This window comes from Phragmites australis, chromosome 11 (assembly GCF_958298935.1).
Source record: "Phragmites australis chromosome 11, lpPhrAust1.1, whole genome shotgun sequence".
Lineage (NCBI taxonomy): Eukaryota > Viridiplantae > Streptophyta > Magnoliopsida > Poales > Poaceae > Phragmites > Phragmites australis.
Genome location: NC_084931.1, coordinates 8,475,426 through 8,501,648, shown reverse-complemented (window position 1 = coordinate 8,501,648; position 26,223 = coordinate 8,475,426). Strand labels below are relative to the sequence as shown.

General features: G+C 40.5%; 1 protein-coding gene across 1 annotated transcript; it reads right to left on the bottom strand.

Moving 5' to 3' along the window:
- Positions 1 to 2,166: 2,166 nt before the first annotated feature.
- Positions 2,167 to 5,856, bottom strand: LOC133884524 (auxin-responsive protein IAA17-like). The gene is made up of 5 exons (XM_062323973.1): positions 5,372 to 5,856; positions 4,407 to 4,639; positions 3,629 to 3,728; positions 3,427 to 3,488; positions 2,167 to 2,498 (listed from the first exon to the last, which is right to left on the bottom strand). Exons 1-5 carry the CDS (start codon positions 5,677 to 5,679, stop codon positions 2,461 to 2,463), a joined length of 741 nt encoding a protein of 246 aa, XP_062179957.1. The 5' UTR covers positions 5,680 to 5,856; the 3' UTR covers positions 2,167 to 2,460.
- Positions 5,857 to 26,223: the final 20,367 nt, after the last annotated feature.

Genomic DNA, 26,223 nt, shown 5'->3' with positions numbered 1-26,223 from the left:
CTCGGCATTGGCTACAAAATTTTGCTTTGCAGCTACCGATAGGGCCGTAAAAAAATTTAAGACTCGCGAGTTATTTGAACTCAACTCGCTATAGACTTGATTTGAGTTTAACTCAAGACTAATAAGCCAAAACTCAAGCATAGACACAAGTTAGCGAACCTATGAGCTCAAGCTCAACTACTTTTCGTTGAGGCAAAGCTGATGTCCATTCACTTTAGCTAAGTGTATTTTTTTGATCTCACCATCCAATTACCATCAAATCTAAAATCCAATCGCCTAACCTCAAAGCCATGTAACCATATACACATATGGCTTAGATAAGGCTACCAAAAAAACTCGACGTTTGTGAGCTACTCGAACTCGACTCGCTCTTAGCTCGATTCGAGCTTAGCTCAAGACCTTAACGACCTTAACAAGCAGCTCAAACCTAGTTGTAGGCTCAACCAGATCTTTAACTCAGATCAAGCTTGGCTCGAGCTTCTGTAAGCTCAACCTTAAGACAATAAGCTCGCTCAAACTCGCTTGTTTACAGCCCTACTTACACGTCTCAAAAATTTTAGCGGCCTGGTAATTATATGGCACTTTATAAGGGAATCTGGATAAATACTATTTTTGGTCAACCTCAAACCACCAATTTTTTAAAAAAAATTGTTGCAATTTTTTTTTTGGGAAAACATGGAAAGGAACTTTGAAACTGCCAGCGATACTAATAAAAGAATTATACTTGAGCATGTCCGCGCATAAATGGTTAGTGATAGTTTGTAGAAATTCCTTTCCAACGAGGATCAAACATGAAATTCTACAGGACTAGAATTGAAGGACAGAAAGGTAGTGATTTTAACGGAATCTTGATTAATTCACAGGAGAAGCATCTCACTTTCCTTGACATGCAATATGCATGACAGCAGTATCACACACCAGAAATAATATAGTGCAATGCTCAATCTAATAACCTACAAGTTGAACTTGTGGAGACAGTTGCCTAGGTTTATATCAACCATCAGGGTTCCCCAGCACAAGGTTAGTGATCACCGTAATTACTAATTAGGCGATAAAAATATGCATAGCCATGTTCCTGGAAAGATGAAAGTGAAAGCAGCGCAGTAGTCTAGATTTGCACTATCGCAGCAGTAATCCGGAGACAATGAAACATGTGAAATGAGCAAACTGCCGCATACAGGAGCATAAAAGAACGGCAAGGGATTAAACTATACCCTAATGTGTGGCTTTATCGGTTAAGAAAAGGATCAAGGAAAGGCTTAGAATAACAATAACAACATGGTGGCTTGACAGGACCACAAGGGAGGGAACAACGGAATCCAGATTCTATTAGGTACTGGATGCTGCTGTATTAGTAGTTATATGGACAGGCTCAGGGTTAGAAAAGAACAGGAGATCATAACAAAGTATGAAGTGTTAGACTACCAAACCATATGATCCAGAATTGCTCCATACCTTGCCAATCCACAAGAATTGTGAACCCTATCGGTCGCTTTCAGCCGATGCGTGCCGCAGCATTGCCGAATAAATTCAGCACTTGAGACACGACAACCTGCAACCTATAAGAGATAAACAAATGTAGATGAAGGCTCATTTGGGTTAGTGAAAGATGCCTTTTGGGTTGAAACTACAATAGAATCAGAATTTTAATGTGTTCCTTGGAACAAACACTAACAGACACTGGTAAGGAGAAAAAGGTAACACAAAAGGAGCAGAGTGGAGCATAATTTCTAAGGAGGCAGATATTAGATATACACGAGGCAGAGAAAGCCTTGATTCTAAGGGATCATAAGCCATTGCCATCTCTCTAGAAATGATAATATATGCTACCTGAAGGTTCAGATAAAAGCCTTTTTTTAATTGACACTATGGAGTAAGAGTATAGACAACCATCATGAGCTTCAGCTGATAAATAACTGCATGCATTGCATGTCCCCACCAGCGACTAGGCATTAAAGCTCGTAAGGAAGCACAGTTTCCACATGAAAGGCATGGACATGGAACTTAACAGAGATTACTGTAGAGGACCACTGTTTCGGACCAATCTGCATCAACGGACTTCAAAACAATTAAGATGCATGAAACTTAACATGCACACTGATGGACAATACATTTGCAGGCTTCACTGAACATTTATATAGAGGAACAAACAATTCATGGACACCATTTTGCAAAATAGGTAGGAGTGCACAATCATATTAGTAGCGTACATTGTACCAAACCATTTACACGAATAGGAATAGCACAAATACAAAGACTTGGACACAATCGAATAGAAGTCCATAGAAGATTTTTGCGAAGCTAACATAATGAGACAGGGTGTTCTTGCGTAACTGCAAACCATGTGGTACAGACCGTAATGCAGAATTTATCTTAAAACAGTTAGACTTTTCGGTTTTCAGAAAGAGCCCTACAGTCATTGGATCTCCAACTTGCTTTTGACTGTAGGAAGCAACCATTCTAGTTGCGGTTCTTGGACTTATCAGCTGCTCTTGGAGCTGCAAAAGAGAGAAGAAAAAACTCAGTCAGTACAAATGCAAGCCAAAGTTACCCAAAATAACTTTGGAGTGAAACAAAATAAAAGGGCACATTGTGAAAAACAAAAACTAACAAGTAACAAGTATGACCTAAATATTCAAATTATGACATTTTAACAATTAATTAGATGGCTAGATTATATACTCAACACATGTTTTCCGATATGTGCACTCCACAATCCACACTGACTATGACACACTGGGTTGCACTGTTAATGGAGGACTAATAAAAAAGCTACGCATCTTTCATTGTTCCAGAAGCATATTTAATTTTTTTTTTCTGAATTTTAGTACTTCTATTTTAGTTGTTTGCAGTATTTTTCTTTTTCATATGTCTGAACTCAATTTTAGTTCAATATTCTTCTTGTTAAATGCAACACATTGCGTCTGATTTTATTAACTCTGCCTTCCTTGGTTTTAGAAAAGAAAAAAATCATCACATGCTGTTGATTTCATCAACTTATGTTTAGTGCAATGTACATGAAAATGGCATATGGATCACCCAAGAAACAATCACTGCTCATGTAGGGACCATGAACAGTTAAGATATATTATTTTTCCTTAGGAAGGAAAGCAAGACAACTAATATTGTATCATGACAAATGTAAGTGCACTAAGAGGCCTTATTCTACAAGTACAATTTAAGAGGCTTATAAGGTAAATCAATCATCAACGATCCGATCATTAAAACTGGTAAACTGGCTCTACCCTAACAAAATATCATACTACCATGTCCAACTAACCAAACAACCCACTTGGTATAATCACATACAGGACCATCCCACCATATGCACTCAACCAAATACTACCTAAGAAATGTGAGAACATACAAAAACAATGTGGGGGTTAGCCCAACAGTACACTAAACAGAATAGGAATACAAACTTACCAAGTCCAATAGCATCTGAACCTTTCATGATCCTGAGCCTACGACAAGAATCAGCAAACATCCTGCAATTGCAGTGGAAGAAAATGTAATGACTAAATTTGTGTTCAGTCGAGAAACATGAGTCACAAAATCAGATCAGTGCCTTTTTATTGTTTCCAACTGCATTGCCATTATTCTAAGTAGTTAATATCGGCATACTTACTCCCATGGGACGTCACCAACGAGCATCCAATCTCCATCCTTGTCTTCATAAGTCAGAACATATTCACCATCCTTGCAGTTCTCAGATAAGCCATCCTTGCCTGATATGGCATTACACCCACACTAACCTGTAAGATCAAATAAAAGAACAGAAGAGAACCTCTTCTTGCACTAAAATTTCTACTGAAAAGACTTGCACTCTATCCTCACTTTCATGATTCTACAAAGTTGATGAATAATAATGGGGGATACGTACTACATCATATGGCCTTACACGTGAAACAATTTTTTTCTTAAAAAAATGACAAACAACTAGCACACAGTTTAACTCCGAAATTGGCACATGGAAATTAACATGACACCTAAATTGCCCGATTTCAGAAATATAGTGATTAGCAGCTTTGTTGACCAATATATTGAACTAGAAGATATCCTACAATATACATTGAAACGGAGCCAGATTTACTCCTGTCTTACAGGTTACAAGTAGTAATATCTTTGTGATAAAGACTGAATACGAATGCAATAATCGAACAACCAACAAGGGTAGTTTTCAGCAAGACATAAAAAGTCGCCAAAAGAAGGTACACAGAATTGTTGGTAATCCTAAAATTGCCCAAAGCAATGATAAGCTAAAGTAGTTGCTCGTCCTTCAAATCTAGTAGTTGCCTTCTACAGGCTTACATGATGTACTTCTAACACAATCCACATCAAAATGGAACACGATTACATGCTGAACATGCACTCGTAAAAACAATAAGTAACCCGAGACATCTCACCAGTAGTGAAGCCACTGAACATTTTCTCGAGTGAGATCGAGAGGTCCTTGTAGTTCTTGTAAGTCTTGAGGTCGACCTTCCTAAGGTACGGCGCGCCATCCATGCTGACCTTGACGTAGAGGAACCCCTGGCCCTGCTTGGCCTCAACATCCTCAGTGCTGCTCTTCAGCTGGTTGGTCGCCATCGTGTTCTTGCGGTAGCTGCGGATTGGTGGCCATCCCACCACCTGAGCCCTGCACAACATACAAGATGGTCAATAATTTTACAACCACGCAAGGAAAAGTATATCACGAGGTGCTCTACTGCTGTGCGAAAGAAAAAGAGAGACAATTTTAAGATCAGCAAAGAAAAATTGAGCAAGGTACTGCCAGACCAAAATGTTGTGAAGAAAATACAGCAAAAATAAAGTAGGAAGAGCTGATGAAGGATAGAAAGAGCTTGAGCAAACAAGAAAAGTATAAATACAAAAGGGGGCATTTTGTAAAGTAGAAAAATTTGAGGAAAAGTGGAAATTCAAAAGAACAACACAAAGCTGCAACTTTATTTTCCCTCCTCTACAACCCAAGACAAGCCAAATTCCCACCAAAAAGCGCAAAACAAATCGAAACCATCAAGCCAAGAGAAATTTCCATGACATATAATTCAGACCGTCTGACCTCAATTCCTACCCTTTTATTTCCCGAAAAGCACAAAATTTACACAAAATGACATCCCAAGAAAAGATTTTGGCACTAAACCTGCAAATGCCCGGAACTCCCAAACCCAGCAAAGATTTCCCCAATAACTCGTCAAATTCTCCGAAGCAACAAAAAATAAAACACAATTTGCAAACCACTAACTGCCGCAGTCCCAAAAACCAAGGAAAACAACGCCAGAAGAACACCCATGGAAAGTCCAAAGATTTCTTCTTCTTCTTTTTTTTTCAGGCAGCAAAGCCCCAAGATCCACTTCCCCAATCCACCTACTTCGCGGCCGGATGCGGGGTCGCTGCCACATTCTTGTCCTCCTCTTCCTCCGCCACCTTCTTGCCCTTCCCGGCAGCGGCAGCGGGCGGCGGTGGAGGAGCCTCGTCGGAGAACCCGCGCTTGGCGCCCTTGGCTGGGAGCAGGTCTAGGGTGGTCGCAGCGGCGGCGACCGGCACGCGGCGGTCCGGTGACTCGGAACCCGGCAGACCGAGGCGGAGCTCGGTGCCCTTCAGATCGTCGGAGGAACCGGCGGCTGCTGCCGCCGGCGGCGAGAGGCCTATGTAGTCGAGCTCGAGTGGGGGCGACATGGGGAGCAACAGGACATGAACCGGAGGGTGGGGGAGGTGACGAGTGGCTGTTTGTGTGTGGGGAAGGAGAGAGAGAGAGGGGGAGAGAGGGACTGAGTGGGATTGGGAGTGGGGTTTGAAGAGGTGATGAAGCTTCCCTGAGTTGAGTTGGGGCAAGTGTAATACTATAGTAGTATATAATCAATGAGTGAACATCTAAAACAACATTAACTAGTGAGCGAAAGAGTAATGTTGGGATTTTCATACATGAACTATTAGTCTCATAATTCTACATTTGAGAGAAGACTCACCTCGGCCCTACGTTCCATTTATTACGGAGTACAATGATTATCAAATAAGTCTCTCTGATCCCAAATACGTATTACGTAGGATTTTAGTGATGTGGAGGAGTAAGAGAGGAGAGAGAAATACTCTCTCTAATCCGAAATAAATATTGTTTTGAATATTGACATGGTTTTTAAAATACAACTTTGACTACTACTTTTTTAATAAAATATTGATAAAATATAGTAAAAGTATATTATTATAAAAATATTTTTCGAGACAAATCTACCAGTATTATTTTTAAATATCCAAACTCAATATATAAAAAGTAATTTGTAGCCAAAGTTTAAAATAGTTGAATATACGTAACTTAAAACGACACTTTTGTATTAGAGGAGTAAATGCTTGTCTTACGAAACAAACTACAAGAATATAAATACAGAAGTTAAATGCTAAAATTTAAATTACTCAAAGTAAAGAGAACGATTAAGGAGACTCGATTTTTTCTTGAGGTATCGAGGAGTTAGCGTTCCCTTAGTCCTCGTTGGAGTACCCACACAAGGCTATATTTCCCTCTCGATCCCACGTGAGGGATCAAGCGCTCTCTAGTGGCGGTCCTTCTCCACTTAAGATCAATGAACTTCAAATCGGTACATGATCATCTTAGGACTTCAATAAACACTCCACCATGAAGTACCTCAAGATTAAATGCCATCAAGCCATCTAGATGAGGCAAATCACCAAGAGTAACAAGATAAAAACCTCACTTGATCTAATCTAAACTAAAGAGATGATTGAATGCACACTAACTACTCTTCTAGCATTAATAATGTCCTTAATCTTGCAATTAATGAGCTTGAAAATCACTCAAGTGCTTCTTCTTGCTCTTGACTCTCCAAGTATACCATTGAGATCATCTACCAACTAAGAGAATTGATATGAATAAGTGGGGGTGTATTTATGGTTCAAGAGCAAAAACTAGTTGTTGCCCAACTACCTAAAAAAAATTGCAATCATCGGAAGTTCCGGTGAGGACAACTTATCATCACTGGACATCCAATGAAATCAACTCCAAAAGATAGTCGTTAACTTTGATTTTACTCACAAGAAGTTCCGATGGGAATTTCAAATTCCCCACCAGAACATCTGATGAGCAGAAGTTCAACCTTCCACGGCTACTCCACACACAATTACATTCCTCCGGCGAGAAGCTTCCAGTGCACTCACATGAATTTTTGGTGAGTATACCGACTTGAACTTCACAAAACTGACCTCTACTAGATACATATTCTGGTGCAAGCTTCTGATGATCATCGGAGCTTCCAGTAAGTAGAAGACCTCGATCTTCGCCAAAATAGACCCTACTATAAACCTTCTCTGATGAAAGCTTCCTGTGATCACATAGGATTTCGGTGAGTATAGCCTCTCTACTAACCTTTCAGTGAGAAGCTTTCGGTGTACACACTTAAGCTTCCGGTGAGTATTGTCTTTCTACATATCTAGAACATCTTCTAGTGCAGACACCTTAGCTTCCGGTGACTATAAATGTTCCGGGACTTCTTCAATTTAACCAATCTTTGTCCTAACTTTGACTTTTTCAATATTTTGGGCTTTCTCTAAGCTACCTAGTGCTAAATTTGACTAGTGTGTATCACAACTATCTATCTATCTCAAACTAGGTTAAGGCACTATCCTCAACCGCTTTAATAGTATAGCCAAAGAAAAAACAAAGTCCTTTGCTACTATAAGTATCTTCTAACACCAAATGACACTTAGAACTGCTAGACATTAATCTTCACACATATCCTTCAAACCATCAACATGAAAACTAATATAGGGGTTGAGAATACCCAAACATTATCACCATGACCTAACTTTGAATGGTTCCGTCAAAACACACGTTAGTCATGATGATCGTATTATGATTAATCACCAAAACTCAAAATTAGAGGTACAGATACTTACAATCTCCCCATTTTTGATGATTGATCACAACACAACCCAAAGCAAGTGTATATAAGAGATTTAAAAGCATATGTAAACTAATACAATATGCTTCACATGAACATGACATAAGGTAAAACATATAAGAATATGGTCATATTCTACACAAGTGCATCTATCAAAGGATATATGAGCATATAGATATGGAATTAAAGCATAGCATGATATAATCATACCATGATTAAGATATCAAATAGAGAGCGCATGTCATAGTAAAGCATGACATGACATATAATGAACAATAAGCATACATGACATCACATGCATATCATATAAATGAACATAAGCACAAGAGTCATGACAAGCTAAAGAGGCAAACAAAGAAACAAATGGCTTGTCATTATACTAAAATCCATAAAGATCCAACAATACAAGTTATGCTACCCAAAATCTCTCCCTAAATAACTCACTCTTTCCCCCTTTGGCATCAAGCGCCAAAAACTACTCGTCGATGGGTGGAGGTGGTGTGTTGGTGCTGGGAGGAATAGAAACATGGTCTCGACACTCAAACTGCAATGTGTTGGCAGAGTCTAGAAAACTTGCCCCGGCTGCATCAACTGCTACTGAAACATCCTCTTATGCAGACTCAAAAGCAGCTAATTGACCCTATGTTTGAGGCTAACCCTGAAGAACATGGATTGCTACCTCTAGCATGTATCCGAGCACGACCATGTCATGAGCTCTAGCCTCCTGCTTAGACTAGCTCTGCTCTACATATGCCTCCTTTGCTGCTCTGCCTGCTATGTTTGCTCAAGAAGTTTGTGCTCATGCTGAGGAGGGGTAATTGACTACTTAACAACTGGTATAGAAGAAGGTCGTAACAATGAGGCACCTGACTATTGCTGTTGTGTCCCCTCAATGGATAGGACACGGGGTGAAGGACGAGAACTCTGAGGCACTACTACCGTTGTAGAAGGTGGAGCTATCGTAATAACCGCTGGCACTATGAAGACTCCTGAGGCATAAGGTACAACAAAGGAAGGATCTCCCCTTAGAACTAGTGCCGGGAAAAACTCTGAGGGAACCCCTGACACTACTAGAGCAATTGAGATCGACGTAGTCAGGAAGTCACTAACTCATGGAAAAGGTATTGATGCTGAAGGTGGATCTGGTGAGGGAGTAACAACTGGAAAAGGTGGGGTGGCATACCCATAGCCTGAAACAAACTACCCATGCACCCCATCATAAAAGTGAACATTTGAGCTGTGTTCTCCCTATCCTTCTGCTATTGTGTCACTAAGGTTTTCTATTGCTACTGCATGTTCTACCACATAGCCATCTGATGCTCCTGCAACTTTTGAAAATTAGCCAGCTGTCTCTGAAGCTGATGTATAATCTATGCCTGAATGTCCGAGGCAGGAGGTGCTATAGTCTGAGCTGGTTGTGGAGTTGTAAGTGTGTAACTATCTACTGAGTTGAACTGCCAACCTCTGCATCATGAGTGCTTCTGTTAAGTGGAGGAGGGATTTTAGTCCGAATCACTGGAGTTTGTGTCGTACTCAGCGTCCCAAAACCTATGGATATCATGAGCTACAAGCTCTACATCCTATGCTACTACCTCAGCTGCCTCCCTCTCTGGCCATGTCATCTATCTGTAGGTGTAGCGAGATGGTAACTGCCTGAAGAATGTGAGACTCCTCAACAACTCAGCAGAAGTCTCAGCTATGTCAATGGTCCTCAAAAAGATGTGACGCAAGTTGTGAGCATATGGATGTTGCCTCATGACTTCCATCCCATCTGCTATAGCATCCTCAATCTCACACATAAGCAAATCTACAATGTCAGACAGAGTGTGAGAAAGCACCATCAGGAGAAGCCATTATTGAACCCCTATAACAGCTTCCTGGTTACCCACTCGGGGTAAAAGTGTCTGCCTCAGATCCTAGTGAACCGCACGTGCCTCAACCGTTAGCAAGTCTGGGTGTCGGCTGGATGAGATGGAAAGCTGAAAGAGGGGTAGGGTAGGGGAGAAAAGAGAGCAGTGGCAGAAGAGAAGTTATGTGTGAAAGACAATGGTTTCTACTGTGCCCTGTGGGTAGAGATAATGGGTTGGAGGAGGAGGAGGAGAAAAGAGAAGAAGGGTTGGGCGGGGTTACAGGGGTTTTTGTTGGTGAAATTATCATAGACAAGGGAATATACATTTTTCGAGCATCAACTACTCCAATTTTCATTCCCCTTTAAGATAAATTCCTAGAATTGCAAATATAAATCATTTAAAAAATGTGCGTGGGAATTAAGGAAGTGGTATGGTGCAGTGTCCTCCAACTACCCCCATATTGGAACGAATATATCATTTTCCATGAGTGGCCTATGGCAAGGGTAGAACCAAGATAAAGAAAAGATTAAAAAGTGATAGAAGTTCTATAATGTTTTAACTATATTCGTAGAAGAATTTAGAGGTCCGAAGAAGTTGTAAGGGCAACAAGTGGTACTATAGTATAAAGCCTTGATTATGTCAATTTTCACTCATCAATTGGTGAAATCAAAGTCTTTTTGCCCCTTTTCTTCGGTTCCAAAGGCAATTTCTTTCAACTATGCATATTTCAGCAAAACCATTATTTTTTTTAAAATCATAATTTCAAATAGAAAATAACACATTCCTTTTCTTTTTGAAGCTAGCAAAGGCTTGTCTAAAATTTCTCTATCGGCTTCAATAACTGGCAATGTTTGAATTCATTGTTCAAATTTTGACCATTATAACATAGGCGAATAGATCTAATTACATTATACTCGTAATTACTTTTGGTGGTAAATATAACATTATCTTTTATAGTTTAGTGCATTAAATATTCTTAAAATCATATATTAAATGCTCGAAAAGTAAACTCAACATTTTCAATTATTTACGGAGGGAGTAGTTACACAGACAAAAAAACTGAGTTACCAAGTGTAAAAAAAAAGGTTGAAATGGCTAGGACACACATGTCCTTGAGATGTGGAGTGATATTTCAACCAAAAAAACACTTTTGAAACTGTATACCTTGAATTAATGTTTCTTCTTTTTGTCTTGCACTCTCTCTTTTTCACCGCATGTTCTCTTTGGACTTCACTTGTTCAATCCCTTTCTCGCTGCCTCTCCATGCTCTTTGCATGTGCCTTGTCCTTGAGCGTGTCCGCGCTTGTCCTACACTGCCGCCACCAGCCCATATTACCTCAGAAAAGCTTATTAGTGACATGTGATGACCCTCATTAGTGACGTGTAAAATCTCCGTCACTCTAAACACATCACTAATATGGACACATTAGTAATAGGTCTGGATCCGTCACTAATAACTATGTATCAGTGACGGGTCTGGATTCAGACCCGTCACTAATGACTTATATCAGTGATGGGTCTGGATCCAAACCCGTCACTAATGATTATATATTAGTGACGGGTTTGGATCACGATCTGTCACTAATGACAATACATCGGTGACTGGACCCGTCACTGATGTATAGTCATTAGTGACGGGTTAAAATCTAAACCTGTCACTGATGTGCTTTTGAAAAACAAAAAATAAATAAAATGGGTTACAAGCAAATATCAAACCGTATGTCTTCCCAATCACATGCCAACATTTTCCCAGTTCTAGCTATGCTTGTTTGGATCTCATTAGAAATCATCAGAATGTTGTGCTTAGAACACAAATCTCTAACAGCTTTCAAATAGTCATCTACTGGGATTACTACCCATATGAAGGTATAAGAATACAAATAATAATGAAACTGAGAACATGAAAAAAAAATCAAACATTCATGAGAACAATCCAAACCAAGGGGTTGAAGGATCCCCTCGATATCCAATCATCCTATGACAGATGTGTTTAACACTACCGGAATATCGAGAGCAAAACTGGGTATTATGTCAAGCCTCCGTCTACTAATGTTAGTCATACTCTTTGATGTAACCTAGAAAAAAAATGCTCATTCCTTGGTTGCATATAGGTATAAGTATTCATTGGCAACATCATTGCATGCCAAAACATGCTTGTCAGATATTCAACAAAGATTGGGAATTTATCATTGTAGAAAGCTCTGGAACCGAGTGTAAGCCTTTCTGCCTGTTCTATCAAAGCTCTCAGGACTTTCGGATGGCAATGAACCTACAAGGAATGGCCAAACCTACATCATTTCTTACACTAAAATAAGCTTGTCCAAATAATATATATATATATATATATATATATATATATATATATGATAGCTAAATATTTCTGCCTTCCAATCTATGCTGAGAACAAATAGTGTTTAGTCATAGGGTTGTGGATTACTGACATACTACATTTACATAAATGAAATAAAAAAGCAGTAGTTTCCCAGCTAAGAGAGCTACCTGATTGACTGCAGAATAAGTAGAGAGAAAATCAATGTATCTGTTGCCTTCAGGGTCCAGTATATGTGAACCTTCTCCTTTGGAAAAAAACACCATGGGAATTGGATGGTAGCTGCAGGTCATGAAATATTGAGAGTAGAGTAACTGAAAGTGATTGCTTGCGGTTGCCATAGAAGTGTGGAACCTCATAATGAACTTCCCACAAATCAAATGAAACAAATATGAGGCAATTTGTACATTCAAATCGACTGCTAACTAAATTGATCACTCCATTTTATGTGCATAAGAAAAGATTAAGCCACTTCAAACAAAGGTGGTTATTAGCAACAAATAACATCCCTAATGAGTCGATTGTCCACACATGCAACAATATGTCGAAAAAAACGTTTCTACAAGCTCAATTCAAGGAGGTGCGGATCTACATGACTGTATCAAGATTAAAAAATCACGACAAATAGTAAGGTTGTAAAGATAATCAAACCCCCAAACGGAAGGGCAACGTTTCGGTAGAAAGAACCGAAGGCAAGGCAAGTGATGAAACATGTGCTACACGATCCGACGCATGATCACACCAGAGATGGAACCACTAACTCATTTTTACAAGCACGTGGTGGGCGCAGAAGAAGGAAGGGGGAAGATACAGAGAGTGGCGTGAAGTGGCGTACTTCCAAAAATGCATGATGACACAACATCATGTCGGGTTTGGAGGCAGTGCACATGAGGTCTCCGTGGTGGAGCAGTTGTAGCGAAAAAATGACCCTATTAGGTCATAATTGTGATTTTGATGATTAATGACAACATAGTCATTGAGACTAACATGTTTGTTAAGTATATGCTTTAGTAGGTCTCATGGATGCAATACATGAAGAAGCCACCGCAGCCGGGACAAAGATGGACTAAATCAGACAAGTCCCAGGAAGATAACCCACCAGATAGTCCGGTGCAGAAGAAGTTGAACTCACTGGAGCATCTCTTACAAAGGGGGAGAGAAGACTGAAGACTTCACCGGATAGTTCGGTGCTCAGCAAGGTGTTGCACCAAAGCTTTATCTGCAGAGAAGAGCAGAACTGAACAAGCCACCAGGTAGTCCGGTGTTGATGAAGAAGGTGCCCACTGGAGTATTTTGTCTAGAGACAGATGAAGTTGAACTCACCGGAAGGTCTGATGATCAGCAGAAGATATACATCGAGCAATTATTGCAGAGAGGGTTGCAAGTATTGAAGATCGGAGAACAACAAACCGGATGGTCCAGTGTCAAGAGGAAGTGCACCGAGGCTTACACCAGAGTGTTTTGCATAGAGAAGAAGTGGCATGGTCTGACTCAGGATAACTCACCGGATAGTCCAGTGATGGAGATGAAGTATACACCGGAGTGTCTGGTATTCACAGAGGCTTCGTGTCACGACCCAAATCCGTAATCACGTGTTTAAGTCTATTTATGCGTCATTAGTGTCATGATTAAATTCGAGGCAATTTATTTTAACGCATTAGAGCACTTCGTTTGAAGTCAATCGGGCGAGAGAAAGAAATTCGAGAGAGAAAGAAATCGATTTTGTAGTAAAACAGGCTTCTCTCTCTAGCACGTGGGCCCACCTGGCCGACCCCACCACCTCTACAGTCACTTGGGTTGCACCCACCTGCTCCCTCTCTCTCTCTCTCTCTCCCTTACTCCACTCCCGTGCTCCCTCTCTCCTCAATCGGCCAAGCCAAGGAGAGCAAGAGCTCTCCCTCCCTTTCAAGCTCCATCTCTCCTTCTCCCCCAAAATCCCACCTCAAGAGAAGGAATCGAGGTATGCATGTGCTACTCACGTGTTCACTAGATCCTAAGCTATCCATCCATCCAATTCATTTTTGTTTTCTCAAAGGATTCGAGCTGGTTTTGATATCTTTTGGTGTTCTTGGTTGAAGCACAAGGAGCACATGTGTTCTTTCTCTTTTCGAGCTTTTCCTCCTTCAACCAACGGTCTCCAAGCTCAGCAAAGTATCTTGGGTGAGTCTCCTAGGCTCCCATGGCATAGATGCATGTTTTGGTTTGATGAATCCCGAGTTTGAAGCTTTGGTTGCAATGTGCTCGAGTTCTTAAGCTTTGGAGCTAAAATAAGGATTTGGGTGAGATTTGAGTTAGGAATCGTGTTGCTAAGTTGGTGAGTGAGTTTTAGACTCTATGAACTATCTCAAACATATCCTCCTTTTTGGTTTGGAGAGGCTCACAAATCAAATCCGTTGAGATTTTCCCCTTGAAGCAGCCTCTCTGGATAACCCGGATAATCTAGAGTAACCCGGATAGTCTGGGTAAACCTAGAGAAACCTCATTGAACTGTCTTTATAAATCGTTAGGGTTTATGGTACAATTTAAGTCTAGAACCCTTTGGATAGGGCATATACAAGTTGATGTAGCATAGATTTAGCATGTGAGTTGAATCGGTCAGGGAAAACACTTTAGAACTTAACTCGGCTAGAACCTAGATAGTCCAGATTAACCCGGAGGGTCTGGTAAATTCAATTTAGATTTAGCCGAGAGCCCCACTCGGAGCCTCACCTAGAGTGTCAGGCCCAATCCGGAGTATCCGGACTCGACTCAGAGGTTTCGAGTTATTTCAAAAATGGCTAACCGAGAGCCCTCACCTGGAGGTTCACCCGGAGGTTCCAGAACCTGGATACTCCGAGTTCAACCCGGAGTCTTCGACTTCCTGTTACTTTTTCGGTGTTGTTTAGATCGCAAGTTTCATTATTCCTCTGTATGTCTTACACCCTTAGCTTATTGTTATGCATATTGTAGCATACATTGTGCACTTCATTCATGCTCATCATTGCACATGTTCTTCTTTAGTGAACGAAGAACTTGAGCGTGTCATGATCATGGTTGAAGGCGATGCCAATCTATCTGAGATTTGCGAGTTGTTACGCGGGTAGCATAAGGCAAACCGTAGAGCAGCAATGCAAACATCTAAGTATACTTCTCCTATTAATTTGAATCATATGTATCTGATATGATAATATGATTTATGTACATTATGCATACGTTCGAGTGGATGTTGGGTTTATGATGAGTGGAACCTATGTTGATGCACTAATTCTCCTGTCATAAATAATTATTGATCCGTATCCTTGTAGCCTAGGTTTAATATGATGTTGTGTAACTTAAAATATTATTCGTGATGCTTAGCAATTGCTCATGTCCTCGGTAGAAGTCAAGCGGTGAAATGTCTCATCGTTCACAAGCATAGGCTTTAATTACTTGTACAATAATCATGATAGGTTGATGGTGTTGGTTGGATGAGTGGTGAGGATGAGACAAGATGTGAGCGGTGTTAGGGGTATTTCTCCTATCTGGATGTAGAGTTCTCCTAGGTAGGTCAGGAGAGGAACTCGGACACCATACACCGCTAGTGTCGCTTAAGCACCAATCATTATTGCAGTTGACTCTAGCACTTACCGTACTTACCACATATCGATCTAATGGTAACACAAGCAGAATACCTCTGTAGCTATCATCATTTGGGTTTGAACATCGATGGTATGAGCGGGCGGGCTTGTAGAGATACTTGTGGTTGCTCCGGGAGTTAACTAAAGTGGGTTCCACACCGAGCGATGCACGATTCAACTGGTTGTGGCTTATTGAGAAAACTTGACATGAGTACCCCATTGTACGGACCTATGTGGTCGTGCAAGCCATATGGTCCTTAAGTCTTGTGGGTAAAGTTTTACCCCTACAGGGTATAAAAATATTTCAAAATGCTGCGCTCTCAGTCATGAGCATGCTTCTATCCATTTGCAGTAGTTATAGAGTTACGAATGTGGATTGAGGCGATTGATGGGTTGAGAGGGTGCTTTACAAATATTATTCATATAGTTCCTTTTACATTATGTTCAATTGACATTTATGGGTTAGTTTGTTACTTTACTCAAGTATAGATTCTCACACATCTTTATGCCAAATTTGCTTTCGCACATGAATTTACTTAACCATGTGGCCATATTCTTGCTAACATCCTAATGCATAATCCTTGGAGTCAGGCTATCTATAAGTGTCCATTATGAATTAAGTCTTGCGAGTACCTTCGTACTCATGCTACTATTTCAGTGCTACTGGTGAGGAGGAGTTGATCTTTGACTACTTCACACCTACCGAGGTTGGTGGCGGGCATGAGTAGGCAACCACTCGGAGGACGCACTTTTTGGGTGAAGCCTAAGGGCATGTGGCTTCACCCATCTTTTGCTCTCTTCAGCTTTTATTTCTGCTGCGTAGTTTCTTTTGTTGGTTAGGAATTGAGTCGGTTTTTATCTCCTCCTAGCTCTATTTTACTGTAAATTGTAATAACTTGGTAAAGGCTTAGGAATTTATAATATAACTTTAATTACTTGCTCTTTCTTAAACTGCATTGTGATGCTATACGTTGGAGAGGCATGTGTTCCGATCTTGGGTACAAAACATATACTGGGACTACCGGGGTGGTATTCTGGTTAATCATTATGGTCGTAATTATGCAAATGATCGACTTAGTAATTAATTAGAATACTATCTGGACGGTTCCTTACACTTCGAGTGGAAGTCCAACGGCTAGTTCTGAGGATGTACTCATCGGATGTTTCCGTGATGGTACTACTGTTAACACCAAAACATCAGATGATTACAGTAAAGTTGAGCCGTTGGGGCAACAGGGACGGGTTTGAGGCTATAAATACCCCTCCACTCAATTATTTGAAGGTGTGGCATGCTGCTGGAGTATAGAGAAATACAGAGACACTTGAGAAGACATCCAAACCACCAATGTGCTTAAAGTGATCATCTAAAGTAATTAAGCATAAGATTAGTGAGTGATTAATGCTTATAGGTTTAGAGTGAGTTGTAGCTAGCTACTGTAGCTTAAAGAAGGGATCAAGGAGTGATCCTAGTTTGTACCAAGTAGTATGTTGGTGCCTTAGAGTCTTAGTGACTCGCCGACAACTTGAGCTGGGGTTGCTCAAGCTTATTTACCCTCCAACTTGGTGTGGAGCGGCAGCAAGACACATGTACGGGGATGCGGAGACCCTTGCCTTGGTGGCTCAAGCTCTGAAGTGATCACGATGACAAGTGACCGAAAGACAAGCTTGTAGTGAGGTCTTGCCTTGGTGGCTCATCCAGCTTGAGGCCTTGGTGGCTCAAGAGCTGTGACCGGGTGCCGTCTGGTAGCATATTCTTGGTGGAGCTCCAACGTGGACTAAGAGCGGTATTTATACCATTGATACCACAAGATAAAAATCTCTTGTGCCGAATTTACTCTCTCTACTTATTTACATTCCCGCATTTACATACTTGCAATCTACCTTTGCGCATTTAATTTATTAGAGTAGTTTGCTATGATTGACTATAGGTTGCAAATCTTTTGAGCGGTAGAGTAAACACACTAGATAAACATAGAACACAATTAGATATAAATTGATATAGATTTATCTTGTGAAGTTTTTAGAGCTGGTTAGGTTTTTAAGTGTCCTAATTCACCCACCCCATCTTACAACGTCACTAATCCCTACAACATCTCATCGTCTGGAAGCCATCGCCATGGATCTGTTCATCGTGGATGCGGTCGCCATGGATCCGACTGTCATTGCGGAGGAGGTCGCCGTAGTGGATCCGGTCGTCATGGTGGAGCCCCTTCCCACGTCGTCTGGAGGTGGACAACGAGATCCGAAGGATCCAGTCATGGATCCCACCGCCAACCGCCAGATCGACCTTGATGGCATCACCGTAGAGGAGCTCACTGTGGATCCCGCCGCCGATAGCCGCACTCGATGGATCGTGTCGCTGGTCTTGGTGAGGAGGGGCTCAGCGGCGAGGAGAGGCAATACCCTAACCCTAACTGCCGCCCATGAAGGGCCAACGCTAATCCTAGGTCAGCACCCACACGAGGGTGCGCCTAGCAGCCGTGGCCTTGGTGTTAGGGAGGTGGGGGCTTTGGTGAGGCGCTGGTGGGGAAAACCTAAAGGCCTATGACCCTTTTATCTAGTGGGGGGTGGTGCCTTCCATGGGCCGGCTCCAAAGGCCGGTGTGGTCCAGGCCTAGGTTGCCTCTATACGTGCGTCCACACATTAGTGATGGGTGTTTTTTAACACATGCTACTAATGATTTTCATATTAGTAACATGTGTTTTTATTACCCGTCACTAATGACGGGTGTTTTCACATTAGTGACAAGTTATAAAGTAACCTGTTACTGTTATCATTAATAACGGGTGATTTTCTCACCTATCACTAATGATCTATCATTAGTGACGGATTTGATACAGGTCTCAGCCGGAGGTGACATTAATGACATGTTGTCACTGAACCTTTATTAGTAACGGGTTCTTAATCGGTCATCACTAATACGATATTATTAATATTGATTTCTTATGTAGTGCCACTGCATACCACGTCGTGCTCCACCAGATCGACCAACATTGATCAAGCCGGGGAAGCGCCAGAACTCACTCCAGAGAGTCCGGCACCGTAGGATAATACCACCGCAACGAGGTGGCGCTGACAAATGCAGGTTAAAACAGGCATTTTATTCAATACCGTCGCTAAGGTGTGCGAGGTGGAAAATACCATTGCAAAGTGGCGTTGACAAACGCTATGTAAAAGGTTAGTTATTAACCAGATTCTATTACAGTGACTCTAGTTATTGCCAAAATTTTTCATTACTTTTCACAATTATTTACATGCATTTTCATACCTCGGGTGTTAATAAGTATGTTTGATGTTAATAAGTATGTTTGAGTTGCTCCCACACTGCAAATAGTCAATGAAAATTCTCAAAATATTTTTTAGTATAGGTACGATGCCCTCAATGATCCTACAAAATCCAATTTAAAACATGACTTTTATAAGGAGAAAAAAGAACAAATGTCATTAGTGACCGAAGTGACCGTATTATTTTTTATGGTGGTTGTTGGGGTGGGGGTCAGGGATAAAGTTACCGACCGGAGCTTGGTTACCGAGCTCCGGCGGTAACCGAAAAATCGCGATAACCGCGGTTACTGGTCAAAAATTCAAAAAAAATGGAGAAAATTCATTTGGCAAAATTTGAAATTTGAAAAAAAATTCGCGATTTTAGCCGTTCGGTTTGGACCGGTTACCGAGCGGTTTTTGCGATTTATCGAGCGATTTTCTCGAATTTTACACATTGTCGGTAACCACTCGGTTTTCTTGATTTATCGAGCGGTTTTCTCGATTTTCAGTACAGTTCAACAAAAAATTCAAAAATTATCTCAATCTTCTAAAATCAATAACTAATTCATTTGAGCTTCAAATTAAGTGAAACAATTTTTGTTGGTTTCCTTGTGATATGATCTACATGATAAAAGTATTTATACTCATAAAAAATTTCAAAATTTTCTATGAGAAATTGTATTTGTTAAACCAAGTTAAATGCATAGTTTACTCTTTGCTAATCCAAAAATCATGAAACTAATTTTTTTAGTCTTCTTACATGATCCTATGTCTTTTAAAAATATATAAACTCATGAATTAGTTATTGTAACATGCATGATTGTGTAAATGTATTGCGACTAGATTAATTCATAACTAACCCATCACACCTCAAAAGTTAGTGAAACCACTTTCATTAGCTTATTTATACTATGATTTATGTAGGAAAAATAATAGTAGATATGAAAAAGTTAATTACAGTGCTGTTTCTTAACATATTCATTTTATGCTTGTGAACTTTGTAAAAATCATAGAGAAATTAATAAAACTCTAAATAAAGTGAAATTAATTTTAAAGATTCTCTTAAAATACGTTTTACACAAAAAATATGTGTTTGCATATTACACTTTTCCTTAACACGAGTTAATAACTGAGCCGCACGCTTCAATTTTTTTCATTTTTTTTCAAACTTCCTCCCTATAGAATATGATGCAAACGATATTATTTTTGAAAACGTTTTTCCCAGAAGGTCTTAGAATTGTGTCTAGTTTGTTTTAAGATTTTTTTTAATTTTGTTTATTTTTTCGAATTTTTTGAATTCAAATTTAGTTACCGTTCGGTTTCTGAAACCTGACCGGACCGAGAAGGTCGGTAACCACGATTTTTAGGCGGTTACCATCGCATTTGCGAACCGTGGTGGGGGTTGTCGAAAGTCATGGGACGAAAAATAGTTTATGGGTTAACGGACAACTGTAAAAAAAAATTGTGTGTTTCTGGGGGTGGGGGTCTGTTTAAAAAAGTGATCAAATGATAAGGATATGAGCAGGACACCGTAGGGACGAATCAGATGGAGTAACCGAGTATTGCCGCATGTCATTTGATTTTTATCTGATGAAGATTTTTGACATTTTCAGATCTTTTTGGCTTTTCAACATGCTTTAATTAAGAATCAATATTTTTGTTCTTTTACCATCAAGTCATGCACTTGCTGCCTTACTCGGTTACTCCATGTGATTCGTTTTACATGTTATTTTAGCCATTGGCATGGTCTGCAATACCATATTTAACTAAAAAAAACACATAGTATATACTCTATGAGCAATGGAAGTAGTTTTGGTGATAAATGGACCGATAACTAGTATTTTCCAAAAGAAATGTACCAATCTTTCATGTGACAAGCTCATACTTCACGGATCACGTGTCAAATCTTGGAAAGTTGACTGCCCGTATTCTAGGACAATGTATTTTAGACCAGATATAGCACATTCCAACGATGGAGTCAGGATTACGCCGGTGTTAAGTACTGTTAGCTGCGCGAGAACGAGTACTTTTTCCAAGCTACATACTCCACGCCTGGGCAGGGGTAAAAGATTGCTGCTGCTTCTTTTTGGTGCCAACACCGAACAAGACAGTACAATACAACGGCTGACAGTTTGAAGCACAAGGGCGTGCACTTTTCAGTACTTTCTTCTCCTGACCTTCTATGTTTCCTCTTCCCACGCGTGCGTGTCTGCCTGCTTCCGATTAAACTATGTTTTTTAAAGGGAACCAATTAAACTATGTAAAGGGAAGAAAACCTAGGTACCTACATTCTGTGCAAAATTGTAGTCATGGTACTCAAATGTATTCAAATGATTAACAAGCTCAAAATGACAATATTTGCTAAACCGGATATCATATCAACAATCCGTTTAGCCACAATGTAATTGGCGGATCTAGAGCCATGAAGTAGCCAGTCTCTCTTATTCCTCCTATTTCGAGTGGGATGCACCCCCCCCCCTCCTCTGTGGATTTGCCGCTGCATAATATTCCTTGTGCAACTCCAGATTGACTATGTTTTGGTGTTATTAAATGTTAATGACTTATAGGGTCCGTGTGTCATAGTCAGATCTATTACAAATGTGACTAACAAGTTGGCATGACATTAGATTTTGGTATGGTTGCAATCCAAAAACCCACCTCTTACCAACATTTTGGTAGGGAAACTTGGCGCTCAAACCAAGCAAGCCCATAATGTGTGAGGAAACTGCATTGTGCACATTTTGTAATTTGTACCAAGTTTTTAAATGCTTTCACATAGCATTACTAAGTTTCAAAAAGGGCATAGTACTTCACTTTATCGTTTTCTCCAGTAAAAAAGGTTGCGAATTACATGAATAATATAACTCGAGACGATCACTAGGTTTTTCTCTTTTTGTCTATTGCCGTTCGAATTCGTTGAGCAAAAGCTTCCACGATTGCTTTTGGCGGCAGTGATTGATCGACCTGCACAATTGAGTAGTGGATCTACAAAACTTTGAAAGGGTGTGCCCATTCTAACAAAACATATCATATGCACTATAGTACAAATTCAATAAAAATTAAGGTTCAAACTAAGCAAAATACAATATAAGTTATTTAAATAAAAGTACTAGTTGGTTTTACATGAATATAAATTGCAAATTTAAGAGCAGACATCATCAAAGTATGAAGTATGAAAGTCAGTCCTGATCAAAGTATGAAGTATCAAACAAGATTCACTACAACAGTACAAATCTACATCAAAGTATTAAATATCTATGATACGTCAATTTGACTATTTGAGATCTACAAATCAAAATATCAAACTATCAGTATGAAGTATGAATCAATCAAACAACTAAACCGAGTAATAGACCATGGGCAATGTCACACTGAGCACAAGAGGGCAGTAGGGAACTATGGCTGTGCGGCACTGGGGCCATGGGGGTGGGGCGAGCCGACGGCCGGTGGGCGACGAACAATGGGTCACGGTGACACGGTCTCACGGGTGAAGCAAAATAGAGAGGCAGAGACTGTAGAGGCATAGACGAGCACCGGAGGGTGGCAGTGTCTGGGCACCGGAGAGCCAAGAGTGGTGCACAATGCTTGATGCCCTGGCGGTAACGGTGTGGGCGTGACACGCTCACTCACTGTCTCGCTAACTTAGTGATGGTTCTCAGCTAGAGGTGTCAAGGCTGCTAGGATGAGCAAGTCAGGGTGTCGGGCAACTGGTCGAGCAGGTCAGGGGCTTTGAGTTGGAGATCGGAGAGTTGGGCTGGGTCAAGAAACAGGGTACGCTAAAAAATTTTTATGTGCCCCGGCCCACCCGGTGATCCCTAGATCCATGAGTTTTTTTTATATTTTTTATCATTAATATTTAAATAAATAGACCCCTAATGACAATATTTACAGAAATAGGCATCTACCGTCATCTGAAAGGGTTGCAGCCCTTTCAGATGGCGGTAAGGATGGCAACGTGGCACCGGAGGCCCTTACCGCTTTTTGAGAGGGCGGTTAGTCCTTACCGCCCTCTCAGTGGGCCGGACCCCTGTGCGCCCATCGTGCAACACCCCTTACCGCCCTCCGAGAGGGTAGTTAGCCCATGCCGCCATCCTAGGGCGCGGTTAGCCCCATGTCTTGGATTTTTTTTAATTTAACTTTTGTATATGTCAATTTGAAAAATAGTGCACATTCATTCGGTGAAAATGTTAGTTGTGCAAAAAGTGGTCAAAATGGCATCGCAGAGTAGTTATTTTTTTGAAAATTTTGGATCGATATAAATTTGTCTATATTTATTTATTTATTTGATGTAAAATTGTATGAATAATTTTTAAGTGATGTAATGTTAGGATGATACTAAATCTAATTTTTTAAATAATTGTAGTTGTAAAGCACTATTAGCATAAAATCTAGCACGAATGATACATATGCTGACAAACATTACATGGGGCATGAGGTTTGTTATTGCTGTGCGAATAGATCATAACCATAAAGACATGACGATAACAAACGTTGGTATGTACGGTACGCCTAAAGACTAACCTAATAGCGTGTCGCTGCTAATTGTAATATGCCTTAGTGAATGAAAATATGCCGGGTTATAATAGATGCTCTCTACTAAGTGCACCTAGGATATTTACCCTTTCTCAGGGCATTGGGGCCACCTGCCTTAACGCGATGAGCCATCTCCCGCTTGCTTGCCCTATCTGCTTCGCGTGCTTGAGCCGTGGAGAGCTCCACCGTTTTCTTCCTCATGTGCTCCTCCTCCTACTGCTTAAGCTGTAGTTCCTCCTGTTGTTGCTTGTACTCCCGGTGTTCGTACGTTTTTCTCCTCCACCGCATACTCATGTTAACCCGTCGCTTCTGGTCTTTATTTTGCTCAATGTTGAGCTATTCCATGAAGTCACAGATAGGTGTAGGAGACTGTACAAATGAAATAAAATGTGAGATTAGTAAAATAGTGCATGAAATCGTATGGAAAGTGCCACATGAGTGATCTATGTCGCTATACCAGTGGGTACTCATACAGTCCATGTTGATGCTTGTTATATTGGTAGTTGGCACACATAAAGAAGCGTAGGCCATATGTGTAGGAGATATCCTGGGACTCGTCAAACCTACATGGGTCGCCATAGATGCACATCAGCGGTTCGACCCTCTAGGGGATGAAAGTTCCAATGTTTCTTGGATGGACTTGGTGGAGTTGAGAAAGATATTACAGTTAAGAGAGCTTAGGAAAGAGGGTCTATCAATGGATGAGGGTGGGGGTTATTTATGGTGGCTGGGGGTTGGTGCATGGACTACGTGTATGTGCTTGGCTGGGGACTAGAGCATACGATTCACTGTGAAAGATGGAAAAGTTGTGTCATTGCTGCCAGACAGAGATTCCCTATGTCAGGATAGAGATGTTGTCATTTAATTTATGATTAAAGCTCTAACGTGTGGTCACTTCATGCCTACAGCCTACATCAGGACAGATGTGTTGTCATTTCATACTTAAAACTCTATTGTACTTGGATAGTATGTTAATATAATAAACTTACTATCATATTTATTAGATATAAAGTTCACAAATAGTTCATAACATAGTATGCTAATAGAAGATAGTAACAATATACCCATCAAACTAAACTAATGAATTGAAAATATAAAGAAAAGAAATAGTCGTGGCTGGAAGTTCTTAGTGGATAGATGTTTAATACCTAGATCATCACAAGATGGCGGAGGAAAGTGGTGACGCAAATTAGCAAAAGAATGCCAACTGTGCAAGTCATTGCTATAAGGGTACAATGGTTGTCGTCTCCGAGGTGGTGATGTGAAGTTGTAAGGATGGGTACCAGAAAATCCACCATTATTTTTAGGGTCATGAATATCCTCCGGAGATGAACGCCTCGGAGGGAGGGGTCTTTGTGGCATGAAACCGTCATCATCATCAACATCTTGAGCTATCACGGTAGTAGCACGTCCTATTTTCTTGTCGGTTGTATGCCATCTCGATGTGGTGCGTGAACATCCTCTTGCAGTATTCCTTGAACCTTCTCTTGTATTACTGCTGGAACATCGAGGCATTGGGGGCATGAAATCATATCCTCATCGTCCTCGTCAATTTGTGAGTGAGTAGTAGATAGCACCCCTATATCCTTTAGGTTCACTGAACGTTGTTATCTTCTACACGAACTGAGCATCACACCCCCGCCGAAGAGCATATACATCATGAAGAAGTTTGTGAGTTCTTTGTTAATCAACTGTGTGTTTTCCGGGAACACCTAACACAAAAGAGGAGCATTTGAATCAAGGGAAAAAAGATAAGTAGTATAACCAAATAGAAAATGACGAACTTGAATGTGGGATGCATACTGGTCAGGCAACATCACTATTGTTCTTTGCCTCCTAGATAAACCTAGCACAGAAGGATGATCGGCCAGTTCGCATACCCAGAGATACGTTTGATGCTGCTCGTGAAAGAGGGCCCTAAGGTCCTCAGTGATTACATGTTAGAGTTAACACAGAATAGAAAGGTCTTGCATGCAATTTGGTCACGACTTAGATTAGATTGTTCTCCCTGAAGGGATCTTCTTTCACTTCACGCACAACATGCAAGGAGGGATTAAGTGTTATATGGATCGTTGTAGGTGTCCATGGAAAGCCTGTACTCAAAGATCCCATCATAGATTTATTGATACTTCACTACAACGTTATGGCTCTGCACCAAAGCGCGAGTCCCCGATTATTTAAGAAATATTAAACAAGTATTAAATATCATAATTAATATGTAAAAAGCTTAATAAATAACTAACAAATAAATTAAAATGCGAAATTGTGAGCTCTGGTATGCCTACATTTGGTATACCATCGCCATTGTGCAAGTGCGGGATTGTATGCAAAATGAAGGTATTCTATGAGCTCGAAACCTATAAGAGAAGATTCGTTCGGTGCTCAAACATTGATCCTTCGTTCGTGTGTCATGGGGTATTTAATTTATGTCATATTTCAAATGATTTATCAACTTTTGTTCCATATAGTAACTAAATCATGCATACAGTCGTCCATTAGGCTTTGTGATTTCATGATGTGGATCGACTTCGACATCAAAGCCGAGGGGGTCAACCTGTTGAAGAAATGCAACTAGTGTGCGGTCACGTGGATTAAGAAATGCAGTAGTGACATGGTAAGTAGTACATAGAAAGTAGACACGTCCGAATATGTAAGACTAGTTCGCGAATCGAAGATGCATCATGAAACAAACATGTAAGTTACACGAGCAAAGGTAAAATCCTACTACTGTCTCCCTT

What these genes read in the sequence shown, in the direction of transcription:
- LOC133884524 (XM_062323973.1), bottom strand. Translation starts at nt 5,679, where the DNA reads ATGTCGCCCCCACTCGAGCTCGACTACATAGGCCTCTCGCCGCCGGCG. An exon ending in GTTGGTGACGTCCCATGGGA is followed by an intron (nt 3,489 to 3,628) that starts GTAAGTATGCCG and finishes CTGCAATTGCAG; the next exon opens with GATGTTTGCTGATTCTTGTC. An exon ending in TTCAGATGCTATTGGACTTG is followed by an intron (nt 2,499 to 3,426) that starts GTAAGTTTGTAT and finishes TCTCTTTTGCAG; the next exon opens with CTCCAAGAGCAGCTGATAAG.